At 37.3% G+C, this 14,624-nt stretch overlaps 1 protein-coding gene across 4 annotated transcripts in view; it reads left to right on the top strand.

Annotated features, from left to right (window-relative positions):
* Positions 1 to 14,624, top strand: part of EPB41L4A (erythrocyte membrane protein band 4.1 like 4A) — a 134,987-nt gene that overhangs the window by 67,040 nt on the left and 53,323 nt on the right. For all 4 annotated transcript variants that reach the window (XM_027712588.2, XM_027712590.2, XM_039380765.1 and 1 more), the window contains exons 3-8: positions 1,898 to 1,949; positions 3,033 to 3,111; positions 6,694 to 6,791; positions 8,498 to 8,618; positions 12,242 to 12,329; positions 14,437 to 14,525. In XM_027712588.2, the coding sequence (XP_027568389.1) occupies positions 1,898 to 1,949; positions 3,033 to 3,111; positions 6,694 to 6,791; positions 8,498 to 8,618; positions 12,242 to 12,329; positions 14,437 to 14,525 (527 nt within the window). The remainder of the gene's footprint in view (positions 1 to 1,897; positions 1,950 to 3,032; positions 3,112 to 6,693; positions 6,792 to 8,497; positions 8,619 to 12,241; positions 12,330 to 14,436; positions 14,526 to 14,624) is intronic.

Genomic DNA, 14,624 nt, shown 5'->3' with positions numbered 1-14,624 from the left:
TTGACATCTTGCAGTGTAGCACAGAGTTGTCAGACTTAAGCAAGTTATACTCACAGCATGTTGTTCATTTTGTGATGCCAGTTTTGAGGAGAGGTCAGACCAAATTCAAACCACATTGCATACCCAGAATGTGCACTGCAGATTTATTTTGCCTTTTTTCTACCTGTTGACTGTAAAATCTGTGTATCAGCCTATTGTGCTACCTTAGATTGTTGCTGGTTTGGAGTACTAATGGGATATTTGAACAAGCGTGATCATTTCTTCTTCCCTTCCCACCTTCTCTTGAGGTTAAGAGGGTTCATTTTTGAATAGTTATTGGATGTATTTGATATAAGCATGTACTGAAGAATTTTTTCATTCAAAATTCAGGAAATTTTCCTAACAAACATTCTAGGATTTGAAATTACAATGGCCAAGAGGAAGGTATACTGCTGTTTCTGTTGCAGATGGATCAGCGGCTAATGGAAGTTACTAGTTTTTGTGTTCTGTTGAAGTAATCACAGAATCACACAGATTCATTAAGGTTGGAAGAGATCTTCAAGATCTTCTAGTCCCATTGTCAGCCCAGCACCACCATAATCACCAATAAGCCATGTGCCCAAGTGCCACATCTAGACACCTCTTGAACATTTCCAGGGATGGTGACTCTACCACCTCCCCGAGCAACTTATTCCAATGCCTGACCACTCTGTCAGTGAAAAAATATTTTCTGGTATCTAATCTGAACCTCCTCTGGTGCAATTTAAGGCGATTTCCTCTTGTCCTTTCACTGGAGACATGGCAGAAGGGACTGACCTCCTTTGAGGTAGTTGTAGAGAGTAATGAGGTCCCCTCTGAGCCTCCTCTTTTCTGGACTAAACAACAGCTCCCTCAACCACTCTTTGTAAGACATATTTTCTAGAGCCTGATACAATGATAGTTGTTTATAGCCACTTATTAAATTAATTGCTTGTGATTTTCCACTCAAATACTTCGCAGTGTTTTCTCTTCTTTCTGCTACTTATTCATTCTAATTGCAATTTTGTTTTTTTAGACCAGAGAAGTTCTCTGGGTAGAAGGGGGAGATTTTTAGATTAATCACATTATTCTTATTCCCTATAAGATTAGTTGAGGGCTGCAGGTCAGAAGTTCTTGGGTTTGTTGGCCTGTGTAGTTCCTCAGATAAAAAGGAGTGGGTACTAAGTGAGTAGATTGAATTTGCCTTTAATGACTCCCTCTAGGAGCTGTGTTCTGCAGCCTTTCCAATTCCAGTGTTTTAAGATGGGGCACCAATCTGAGCTGGTGCAAAAAGCTTGTGTATGAGGGAAGACAGCTGAAGAAAATACAGACAAGAATGGTTTGGCAACTACCTCTGCACTTTGTTCCAAAACTGAATCACAGAAATGTCAAGCTAAGGAAGAAATAAGTAGCTGGAGGGATTACAAGAGCAGGATGCTGGTGACCTGTGTAGCCATAATGTGAAGTACACAACTGTTCTGTAGTCAGCAGTAACACAAGGATGACTTTTATTAGATGTTTGATAAAGGTGGGGTAGAGTAATCAGTGAGAAATTATACTGCAGATTTTCTGTCAAACGTTATGGGAACCTAAGTAACAGCTCATCTCTCTGTGGTGCACCAAGCATACGTCGGTTGGTTTGATAGTTGTCCAGCTAGTGCTGTAAACACTTTGGTGGAAGAGTCTGTGCCCTCCCTACCTTGGTACAAATTTCTAGACATCTTCTCTCCTTGCTCTGTGAAACCATTTCTGAAAATAAAAATTAATTTTTCTTTGCTTAGTGTGCAGCAAATTTCTTTACACTTGATGGGTACTTGTCATAGAATCGTAGAATGTTTTGAGTTGGAAGGGAGCATTTTCCATGTTGAGTAATTAATTTTTGTAATTATCTGTCTCACAGTACTGGCTGGATCCTGCAAAGACGCTTGCTGAACATAAAGAATTGATAAACAGTATGTATCTGAACTTAAGGGGCATATCTGAAGATGAAGTAACAGAGACAATGTTCTATCCATACAGCCTGCGCAATATTTATTTTCTAGTCACAGCAGATTGATAGTTCTTGAACAAGTTTGTTATTGCAGTTCTTAACTGTATCAAAATTTCACACGTAGGTTGCGCATGCTATCATTTTACAGTAATTTGTGTAATTTTTGTCTAAACATTTCTGCATGCCTAAATTTTATTTTAGACTAATAAGTGGTGCTATTCTTAATTTGTATAATTAATTTATAGTAGCTGTGATACCTCTGTCATAGTCTAGTGTACCATAGTTAAAATAGATTCACTTTTGCTTGTGAAAGTAAAAATAATGCCTCTTTCTGATAACAGAGTGTCTGCTATTACTGATAGTCTTCAGATATTGCAGATACAAGATCTGTTATTTGTATTATAATTAAAGAACATGATTTGGAGACCCTTTAATAAAAGATGTAAAAGTGGGGCACATGTGGAATAAATGTAGCTGTAAGAATTTTGGTACTGAGTTATCAGGTTTTTTTAGAAGAGCATTTTTAAAAGGTGAAGTAAAAGAGCTTTTCCAAATATTTCTTGATTGAATTGGCACATAATTAAAGTTACTGTGTAAGATATTTGAAAGTGTGGAAGAGTATTCTGTATTATAACTTATGACAGAGAATCACATTTCATGCACAATTACATTTTTCAAAAAGCTTCAGTGGAAGAAGTACTTAGAGGTCAAAATCAAGCAGCAAAAAAATTATCTTGGAGAAATAGTAAGTTAGAAATGAAAACTAAAGTGAAAAATTCAGAATAAGCAAAAATTCCAAGCAGACAGACAAAATATGAATAAATAAAAGACTAAAAATAATAGTAAAAATTATTTTTTTCTCTTGTGTAATGAATATAGGTCTATGGATTTGCTATGTGGATGTTACACTTTTTCTGAAACTCTCAAGTTTCATAAAATATTAAGATAAGCTTCTTAGTAGCTGTTTTGTAGTCAACCAGTAACAGTTCATAACAATAACAGTTCATGACAACTAATTTTTATACCAAATGTTTTTTTCACTCAGCTGGACCACCATACACTCTGTATTTTGGCATTAAATTTTATGCAGAGGATCCGTGTAAACTTAAAGAAGAAATAACAAGGTATAGTATTCAATGAAAGGATAGTTTGTTGTTCTCAGACTAGTGATGTATTTCAGCCAGGTGCATATTGTTGTGGTGTGTCTGGGTTGTTGTTTTTTGCTTGAACATCTGAATGTTTTTGCTTGAACATCCGAATGTTTTTGCTTGAACATTTGATGTGTAGAAAGAAAATTGCTATGAGATTCACAGTGGCTGGTGTGGACAACTGTTTGGAAGCCCAAGAAGAAAAGATGTTCTCTAGTGCATCAAAAACCAAAAGGCCTTGATGTACATTTGTGGTGGTGTTGTGGTTTTTTTTTTTTTTTTTCTGCTTTTATGTTGTGCTATAATCAAGTTTAGAGTTTACTTGGATACCAAATGTAAATACAATGAATATTCTTCTTTATTGGCCATAGCAAAAATTCCTGAGCTGTTTTTCAAGAAGATTTCTTTGGTCTTTCTAAAAATATGTGAAGGAAATTGAAGAGTTACATGCTTCTGATTCTTTTACCTAAGCTTGGCCTCTACAAAATATGAGTATGTACACAGTAACACATGCACATGCATGCACACAGACACATGCACACACATGGTTATCTGAACTCTCACACAGGGTTTTCTGTTTGGTTAATTTATGAAATGTCTCAGACAATTAATTTTAGGTGCAAAAGAAATTTGAGAATTTGGGTAGGTAGGCGGACAAAATTAGTGTGCTGGCTTGCATTAACAAATACCAAAATATTTCCTTTGATGTCGTAAGAATATGACACATGAGAATTCATTAGAATGCATGCAAAGTTTTTAATTTTCATTAATCAAAGGTTGCAGTTGTTGCAGAACAGGCAGAATAGTTTTCCTATACTGGAGTGAGAAAATTCTTTTGTTTCCTTACTGGCACAAGGAATGGAAGTCTCCAATAAACAAGGCTTAGTCTGGCCTGGTATAAATAATAAATGTTGTGACTTCACAGGTAAAAGAGCATAAGTTGGTGGCCGTGGGATGCCCCTGTACCATGGAATTTTGTTGCATTTTTCTTGTACTTTTCTTGTACTTTAAATCCTGCTTACAGGGAAAGATGGCCCTGGGAAGGGAGCTTTGGCCACTGAACGTGTTGTGATTTCCTCATGGGGGTCAAGATGGAGGCAGGGGGCTAAATTTTCAAAAATTGTTTCTCTTTGCCCTGTGATCTGCAGTCAGTGATCTGCACTGTTGATTAGGTGTGTGAATCCAGTCTAGAAATGTTGTAGTGTGATTAGGGAGCCTCTGTTCATGTCAGTATATGGTCATGCAGAATTGGCACATCATGCAGAGGGAGGGCTTCAGATATATTGTGTTGACAGTCTTCTACAAAACACATTGATTAGTCAAATACCATCAATATTTATGAGCATTTATTTCTGTAGGCTCTTAAGTCTTGGAAGGAAGGTGCTTCTTCATCCGGAGGAGGGGGGAGTGGAAACCAACCAACCAACCAACCAACCAACCAAAAAAAACAACAAAAAACCCACCTGTTTAGAATAACTTGGCTTGGAAGGCACCCTTAAAGGTCCTTCACTTAGGGGGCATTAAAGACCCTACTTTTATTTATGCTAATAATTTTCTGCCTAACTGTGTAGTTCCAGTGATGTGTTAACTATTTTGTGCTAACCAATTGAAGCATGTATTTATTACTTTAAAGGATATGAGAGTGAACTCTGTTGTTATTAGATGTTAATGATCTGTGTCGTTACATGATTACTCTCTGCAAATAATGAAAACCTGTCAAATCTATAATTGCTTTGCAGCAAAATCTGTCTGCCTTGTAGGCAAAAGCTCATACTGCAGTGTTTGCTGGATGTGTTTGCTAGAGGAAACTGGCACTTAGGCACTATAATGTATGCATAAAAAACTTGACAGCACACAAGACAAGAGTGCTTTAGCTACGAGTTTGGACAAATGGCGTAGTTTTGTGAGGAGCTTAGTGGCTTCAGTGGGAACTGAGATTGTTCACTTTATAGGAATCACTTAAGCACTTAAAGTTGGCTCTGTTTTTGCAAGAAGATGGCTGTTTTGAAGATTCCTATGTTTTATTTTGAGATTACACTATGAGAATGCAGAAATATAGGTGCCTTTCCAAGGAAAATAAATTTGTAGCATCATGTGGTACAAAGCTCTGTTTTGTAGAGATGGAGAAGTGCTAATAGAAATACAGGTGCATATAAGAAATGTATTTCATATTGAAAAGAAGATTTTGTGTACTCCACAGGAGGTGTAAAATCCTCTTTGTCATTATCATAATTCAAACAAAGAAGATTTGTGTAGGTAGGACTGCAAGCATAAGCTAGAAGTAGTACTTAGTGAAGAAACACTGAGTGCTTTGTGTTGCCTAATGACATTCCCAAAAAATTCTTATACAATGCCCTGCTCCTTTAAGGAGGAGATTATTAACCATTTTTTAGAGGATGGACATTCCTATTATCTGTCACGAATTCTGGGGGATCATTAATCAGAAAGACATTGGCATCCTTGTTCAGGGGCTCATCTGGCTGAAAAGTCTAGTAAATTTGGTTGGATCTTAAATGTTTTGAGAGTCAGCTGTCTGTAACCTGCAGTTTGTAAACTTCCATGAAAGCAGTGTAGGTGCACTTTGAACTTACAGATCATTCTAAGGTGCTTTCATAAGTAACTTGTACCAACATAGAATAATTATTTGCAGAGTAGCTAAAGGCTTCTATGTAGATAACATTGAACTAGTAAATAATGAAAAAGCTATGTGCTTGTATGGATGATCCTTTTCTTTCTATGAAAAGCTACCTTCTCAATATTGTTAATTTTGTAGGAGCTAATGAAAGGAATTTACTTAGGATGGTGTGAGACACTGCATAAATCTGTTGTCATAAAACTGGACAAAATTCAAACAGTGTTTAAAAGATATCCTGTGAATTATTATGGTGAGTTGTAAAACCAAGCAGATCCTTTGTATGATGGCTTGTTTCCTTGTCTTTACTTTTCTACTTTATGCATATTTATTTACTGTAAGTGCTCTCAGTAATTGCTTTATCAAGTGTAGAAGCAGGTTATGACTTTGAAAATTACATTTTTACCCCTGCCATCTCTGTTGCAAGAAGGACATGGAGGTATGGACTCCATCAAACCTGCTTGCTGCATTATAGCTGATACTCTGGTGTGTGGAGAGGAAATATTAGAGTAAAGAAGTATCCAATACTCAGTTCTCCTTTATGTTAACCACTGGTCAGGTTAAACTTTGGCCCTTTTATAGGTTTCTTGTTCAGTTTTTCTGATCATGGTCCTCGTCCCTACTTCCTCACTGCTCTATGAAAGCCAAAAGAGCAAAATGACATTATTAGGGGGAAAATTATTTGCATCTGCACAGTATAAGCAGACGGGAAAACTACAGAGTGCTCCTCTACCTAGGTTGTTTCACTAGATAAATCTTAGTTGGTACTTCAAGGTCAATGTGGGAAAAGCCATTCATAGAGGAATACAAATTTTTATTGTCACATAATTATGGTACGTGGTATGTCTACAGTTAACTGGGTGACTTTGAAATATTTTGGTGCATCAGGCTTGAAATAACAACTTTGTTTTCTCTTTATGTTTTAGGTATCAGTTTTTCTTGCAGGTAAAGCAAGATGTTTTACAGGGCCGTTTACCTTGTCCAATCAACACTGCAGCACAGCTGGGAGCATATATAATTCAGTGTAAGTTCTTCTGGCCAATAGAGAGCTTATTTCTTTCAATCATGCATTATGACTAATTTTAAGTGGTGACTGAAGACATCATTAACACTTTATGAATTCAATTTAAAACAGAAAAAAACTAACGTGACTGATTTCATCTAAAGAACTGTAAATAGATGGCCATTCTGAACAGATTTCCCTAAAAAATATGGCAAATATGAAGCAGGAAAATATGCAATGATGGTAATATCTTCATTGTATTATGAGAAATGAATAAAAAGAATACATTTTTCTCCTGTAATCAATTTTAAGTAGGTTAGAGCTGTAGTTTTGGTATACTATTCTGTTCCTATGATTCTAATCTCAGATATTCTGTTGAGAAACAATGAGAAAGCTTATGGGAAGAGCAGAGTTAAAGCATGGCAAAGGTTACATCCAGCAGGTTAAAGTTAGTCCAGGCACCAGCAAGCGTGCATTCCCATGGACTCTATAAAAATCTTTATCCTTTTATTTAGGGTTTGCAGTCGCTCAAATATAGAAAGACACTTGAGAAATGTCTGTACTGAACATATGAACTGAATATATGTCAAATACTGAACATATGAATGCAAGGCACCAACACCAAGGTCCAGGGTGCTTTTTCAAGGGTGATGTGCTAGACCAGGCTTATGTTCTATTCCAAACTGAGATTAAGTGTGTTTGTGGGAATTCGAAATAACTGAGGAGCTCTGCTGGTGTAATGCTATCAGTGGTGTTTTTCCCAGTGGAGCTAGCAGCTGCTGAGATCTGGAGAAGAAGCCAGGGCCATATGTTCTGCTCCAGCCACAGGCCTGGCTTTCACCATTCAGGTTGTGTCTGGATGTCATCTTCGGCCTCTGAGCAGATCCTTTCCTTAACACAGGAGTTGTTTTCCTCCTTTTGTGATCAAAGATGGTGGAAAAATCAGTATCCATGGCATAGTTTGCTGAATACACCAGTTTTCTTATTGGGTGTGCTGGAATTGTTGCTGTTGTAGTAATTCCTCTTCTTATTCCTACTGTGGGCAAGAACCATGATATTTTTATGGAGGTTTTCCATAAGAGAAACTTCTCAACATTCTTATGGAGTGGATCAGGGGCTTTTTCTAACAATGTCATTCCGACATTCTGGAAAGAAACTTTAGTAATTAGATGAGTCTTTTCCTTCTTGGCTCTTGAAGCCTTATTTTGGCTATGCTTTTGGTTTAGTGGGAATTGGATAGAAACCTTCCGTGAAGTCTTTCTCAGAGAACCTCAGTCTACAGATGTTACTCAGTGTTATTAAAAAATACAAATACTAACTTTTGCAGAGTTTCTCAGATAGATGCAATTATAGTTAAGATCAGTAGATGTGAGTTCTGACCAAGGTGCATATTATTTTTATAATTACAGCATATGAACAGACATGACTAATGTATCCAAATTCAGGATTGTTTCAAAGAAATTTATATTGACTATTCATTATGTTCTTTAAGAAAATTCTTTTAAAAGTTATTTTTATTTTGAAAGTGAATTTAATATCTAGGAAATACATCAATATTTTATTGAAAAAGGAAGCCTTGTGATTCCTCACAAGAAACAATGCTGCTAGAAGACCTTCCCTCTGGGTGTTTCAGGATATTTATCTCCATTTGCACTCCCAGACATATTTTCTGGTTGAGATAAAACATTGAAAATAGGTGACCTTTGTTTTCTTCTTGTGTCCTGCAGCTGAGCTGGGGGACTATGACCCGTACAAGCACACCGCAGGCTATGTCTCAGAGTACCGCTTTGTGCCAGACCAGAAGGAAGAGCTGGAGGATGCCATAGAGCAGATACACAAAACTCTAATGTAAGAATTCAGTACTGTTGGGAACTTGTCGGTTAATGCCAGATTCAGAGATGTTTGGTAGGTGGGGAGGAACAATTTGTGGTACAGAGCGGAGATCTCTGGACTTGAGGAAAGAGCACAGGGCATCCAGTTGTGCTTTTCAGAAACAGAAAAGGTTTTATATAACTGAAGTTGTTCTTTTAGGAACTGTGTAGGACAATAACTGGAAATGTGAAGTCTGTCAGACCTAGGTATGGGTGTTTCAGAACCAGCAGTTTTAGTAAAACGTGCCAGAAGTTCAACCATATATAAAGCCAAAATAAACATTTACTTGCTTATGTCCAAGCTCATGTTCATGGTAAGTGTAGAGATGCTTGTTCTAACAAATCCAAGTTAGGTGCAATTGTGATATATATTTGTTAAGATGAGAGCAGTAAGAAACATTTTATGAATATGCTCATCAAACCATTTGTCAAAGTAATGCAGAGATAATCACCCATCTTATGTGTAGATCTAGATATCTTGATTCTCTTGCTGTAATGAAGCCACAGTCTGGATAAAGGTTAAGTAATTTTTGCCTGTAGTATTGTTTATTACTGTGATTTGTGTCTTGTTTAATGAGAATAGGTATTAACTCAGGGTCACAGCTGTTCTCTTTGGCAAAGTTCTCCAGTAATTGCAGCCTGTGACAGTTGCCACAATGCCTGAGCTTTCTCTTCCAGGGAAGAGAGTCTATTGTTCAATAAGTATTTCTGTGAGGTTGCATGACAGCATTATAGTAATTGATGTATTTCAGAGAACTTGCTGCAGATGCTTCTGTGAAGTAAAAAAGTATTGGTTTTTCTGTTCCAGAGGTTGGAGACTGAATCACAGATAGTTTGCTGGGTTCAACATCACAGAATTTGTTTGTGAGGATGAAACTTGAGGTTAATTACTGTGAACCAGGCCACCAATACTAAGCAGCCTTTATTCCTCTCTCCCAAGTTTCTGTAGTCATTAGTGTAGTCATCAGTAAATCTTATTGAGACCCATTTGCTTCAAAAGGTTTGTAACCTTGAAGATGAAATTCAGAAGCCAGGGGAACAGTGGTTGTGGAGTGTTAACTGTCATAACAGTCTCTAGTGTTTTTATATGCTTATTAACTTAGGCCTCTGATACTCTCTTGCTGCTTGACTGCAGTTAGGTGTCAGGGAATTAGCAGCAAAAGAGTATAATTAAGGTGTACCCACTACTAGCTCAGCCTGATTTTTATCATCAGCACTCTCAACATTGACTTCTGCACAGGTGACAGCAATCTCTTTAGTTAAGAAGTTTGAAGCTGTAATGGCTGAAGGCATCCCAAATTATCTCATCGATTGGAGATGTTTCCGGGACAGGTTTGTGATATAGTTTGGAAGAACTGTTTTATTCTTTCTGGATCTCAGCACAAAAACACAGGGCTTGTTTGTTTGGTTTTTTCAGGACAGCTGTAGCACAGCATATACCTTGTTTCTGCTAGTTACGTCCAGAAAAACAATTTTTGATTGCATGTTTTCTCTCAGTTTTGTTTTACACAGCACAATAGCTATTCAGGGATTCAGTAAGGATGCAGTTTTCTGAGGAAATTTCTAAATCAAGAAAGGTGAGGGAAGTCAGAGGGTGGAGGGGGTTTCTGACTGCATCAAGTCTCTGCAGCCTCCCTGCTGTGGCTGTTGTCACATCTGTAAACCAGCATGACAATCCCAAGGTCGAATAGCAGTATGAGGTGACCCAAAGTCATCATGCACATGTGGAGGATCAAGCAGTGACTTCGGGCTTCCATCTTCTTCCTTCAGAAGCTCCAGCTCACATCTTTACTTCCTTTAATCTTTTTGCAAATACAGGTTTTTATACAAATATGAAACATTATGTTATGTTTGTAACATGTAGGTATGTTATAAAAATACACACACTTATTTGTCATTTCAGCCCTTTGGTACTTTCAGAGATAAATGAAAACAGAGGAATAAGTGCATCAGCATTTTTCTGAGAAAGGTCACTAAGGACAGATTAGCATCAGTATTTAAATTGGTGCTGGATTCTAGCACTAATTCAGTAATGGGGTAATCCACTTTTCTCGGGACTGATATTTAGTCTGCTTGGGAGCTCACTGAGATAGTTCTGCTCCAGTGAACAAAATCATGCTGTGGACTAAATTTTTAGAGCAAAAGTTGATAAAAGATATGACAGATGTGACATCATTGATGTGCTGAATATCCAGAGTTCTACGTATTGTGAATACAGACAATGAATTACACATCTACTGGGAAATCCAGCTCTAGAAGAAAGGGATTTTTCTTATGAGCTTTAGATCTGCTGCATTTCCAGGAGTCTTTGGAAAGAAGAGCTATCATCTGAAGCAGGGGTAAGATGAGCTGGATCAGCCCATCTCTCAGATACAAAGGAGGCATTTTGAAAACCTCTGCTATTGCATTTAGCAATGCCATTTCACATCTTTGACGTTGGATGTAGGTTTTACCTTGTCAGGCATAACACAAAGTTGGGAAAACCTGGACAGTAGCTGCTAGGCTAGAGAGAATGGGGAGACAAGAAGCAGGAATGTACATATTACAGGACCTTTCCAGGTCTTGAATCAAAATGTTGAGCTCTGCTTCACACATTGGATTTGAAAGGTAGCAAATCCAGTGAAGTATTTCCCTAAGAAAAGAATCACAGGGTGAAGCTGGTTATACATCTTTTTGAGTTGATATTTATATAAGATGTGCTGTACTTTCCCAATAACAGTCCAGTAGCTTTCACAGAAGTGTTGAAACGGAGTGAAAATGAAAATGCAGTTTCAGCTATTTCAAGCTTACAAACCAGAATCTTACTCTTTTATCAATGGCAGATATTAAGGGAAGAACAAATTAAATTCTGAGGATAAGGCTTTAAATTTATTTAGTTATTTTGTTCTTTTCAAAAATAAATACTTCGTCAGTGAAGTCAAATATGTTCCTAGTAGTTGTTTTGTTTTTGTGTGTTTTTTTTTTCCTCCCAGTTTCCCCCACTTGTTTACTACCAGAATGCAGCTGATGGTACTTTTCAACTGATGGATTGATATCTGCAGATAGGAAGGCATGCTGGATCTTTGAAAGTGCTAATCCCATGAGACAAATGCCAAACTTTGTTTTCACAGTAGAACACTGGGCTATTGCCATTTGGTGTGACTTTCTATAGGCAGGGTTTTTTGAAGAAAGGAATAATTATCTGAAGTCATGAACCTTACTTTCAGAAATCATCTGTAGCTTCAGCACTGCTATGGGGAAATAGTACCCCAGTCAGTCATACCATTCCTGCTTCAGTGAAAATCATGTAGTTATTGGGAAAAAAGTTATTTGGCATATTGGAGCCTAAAAATAGAATATCTGAAGTGTGTTTACGGGGAAAAGATTAGCCACTGTAGTAGGCACACATTGTAATATGATAGCCTATATGTCTGTGGTAGGAGACCAGTAGAGATCTAGTCTTACTTGGAGCAAGAAGTAGAGTGTTGGAAAGACAAAGTAACAGTCTAAAAAATGGTAGGAAGGTCTGTGTATGTGTCCAGCAAACTGTATTTATTCATATGATCGATTTTTATATTTTGACTGGAAGTGCAAAGTTCTTACACAGGATTTTGTTTACAGGGGTCAAGTTCCTGCTGAGGCAGAAGTAAACTACTTAGGCGTGGCCAAATCCCTGGAAATGTACGGAGTTGATCTCCATCCTGTTTATGTAAGTATTGTTTAAACTTGCTAACAGTGAAAAAAAAAATTGTACTAATGCAGGAAACAGTCCACAGAATAACTTGAAAGGAAACACTGTACTTAAGAAATGCAAAGGAAGAGATACTTATGGATGGAGACAATACAGTCATTCATACATACAGAAGCCTAATGGTTTTCAGATGAAATGCTGTGATTCTATTACACCTATAAAAAAGCCATCGGTTATGCTCTGGAAAAAAACAGTTCAGATAGATAAGAAGTAAATAGAGAAAGTCTCAGGAGAGAGGAGTGAGAGCTATAGCCTTTGTCTTTGACAGAAAAATTTGCATATTATTCTTGTTTAATAAGAACAAGTGTCTCCTGAAACCTTTTCAATACTGTTGCAAAAATTAGGGTGGAGTAGCAGCAACATATCTGGCTTTTTAAAATATTTGTCTTGAAGGTTTTACTAAAGATCTAGAGTACGTTTTCAGTTTTTCCCAAGTTTCATCATGCAGCATTGCAAGTTATCTGTATTGCCTCATCAAAAGCCTTCACTTTTTTTGTATATCAGCATTAAATTGGGATTGGATCCAAGTCATCACCTGGAGGCTATGTGCTGCTAATGGAAACATCATTCTATCTTGTTTGAATAATTGCACTTGTGGCAGGTTTTTTTTTAATAAAAGAAAATCAGGAGTTCAAATGGGAAGTTGTAATGTAGATAGTTCATTGAGTTGGATGAACACTTAGTAAAATTGCTTGAAAGAAAATAAAGAAATCAAGATACTACCAGAAGATTAAGTGTGTATTTCCTACCGAAAAATGTGTAGCCTGCAATATAAAGTATTTTTTAATGCACCCTGTGGCTTAATTGTTTTCATATCTCATGCTCTGTGCCCCTCCAACCCATAGAAAACTGGGGGAGTGAACTGGAACAAGATTCAACATAATTCAGCAAAATCATGTTAAATTAGCAGAGCTTGGAATTATTTTTTTCCTCATGGCTTGCTTTTGCTGTGCAATGAAATCCCTGCCTGGGTAGTGAGGGATGATTTCCAATATGCCCAAGTCTAATCCATGAACATCATTGTTCCTACTTATATTACAGCAGCAGCAGAAGCCCTCATTTGAGACTGAAGCCACACACATAATGAGATGTAGTTCTTTTTCTCATTTGATCATATTAAAAGTAAAGTCACCTTTAGCAGTTAATTCACTGAGGAGCACAGTCAGAACTTGACAGGTGTGCTTGACTTCGTAAGGTCTGTAATTACACAGGGCACTTTCCACAGTCAGTCTGTCTCACGATTAGTGTTTTTTTGCTGTTCATGCTCCGCTAGTTTAGAGATTGCAGTGCTCTTCCTCATTGCCTAAAGTGGGCAGATGAATGAACTTTTTCAGTTAACTTTCTTTTAACCTCATCCACTAAGGTTTGCACTCTTTCAAGTGTGGGGTGCTTCTGATTTTTGTTACTGACCATAAACTGCGGAGGTGGGCACTTTCTACCCCTCAGCACCAGCGTTTTCACCCTGTTCTCTCTCAGATTTATTTGTATACTGACTTCAGGAGTGGTTTCCTTTGGAGGAGATGATGCATGTGGCTGTTCCCTGTATGCCATTGCCCATTCTGAACAAAACAAAACAAAACAAAAAAAGCTTGTCTCTCCCAAAGGAGCTACTTCACTTTTTAGCAGTATGCAACTGACACTAGTTTAGGCTGGAGAGGGCAGCTGTGCGGTTGTATCATAGTAGAATAGATCAGAAAATTGCTATTTTCCTTTAGCTGAAAGTTGAGATATCTGTTACATTCATGCCTCAATAAACAGTTTAGTTTCTGAGTTTTGGCTATCTGCCAAATAGCCAAAAGTAATTCCATATTAAAAAAAATTTTTGGTTTTCACCATGGCATGTGGAAACTCATTCTTTCCCTCGCTGCCATTCTTTCTTACCCCATTGCCGCCTTACCTACAAAGTCTTGTATAGGATCTTGTCTGTAGGTCAAGTACTGTTTTCCCATTTGCACAGAGAGCAAAACAGTATATTCAAGTCATCAGGATGACTTCCTCACTGGACTTCAGTGCTATTGTGATAAAACTTGCAACTGTATGAATGACATACACTTTTATTTTCTAGGGTGAAAACAAATCTGAATACTTTTTAGGATTAACACCCATAGGAGTTGTTGTCTACAAGAATAAAAAACAAGTAGGAAAATATTTCTGGTATGTATTATTTAAATGTGCAGTCTGCACTAACACAAAAATAGTGTTGTATGGAAATGTATGGTTTGTGATATCTCTTTGAAAGGTTAATTAAGGCAA

The sequence above is a fragment of the Pipra filicauda genome, unplaced genomic scaffold (assembly GCF_003945595.2).
Source record: "Pipra filicauda isolate LSUMZ 115617 unplaced genomic scaffold, ASM394559v2 scaffold108_size2327098_pilon, whole genome shotgun sequence".
Classification (NCBI taxonomy): domain Eukaryota; kingdom Metazoa; phylum Chordata; class Aves; order Passeriformes; family Pipridae; genus Pipra; species Pipra filicauda.
The sequence above is the reverse complement of the archived record's forward strand: the minus strand, read 5'-3'. Positions and strand labels throughout refer to the sequence as shown.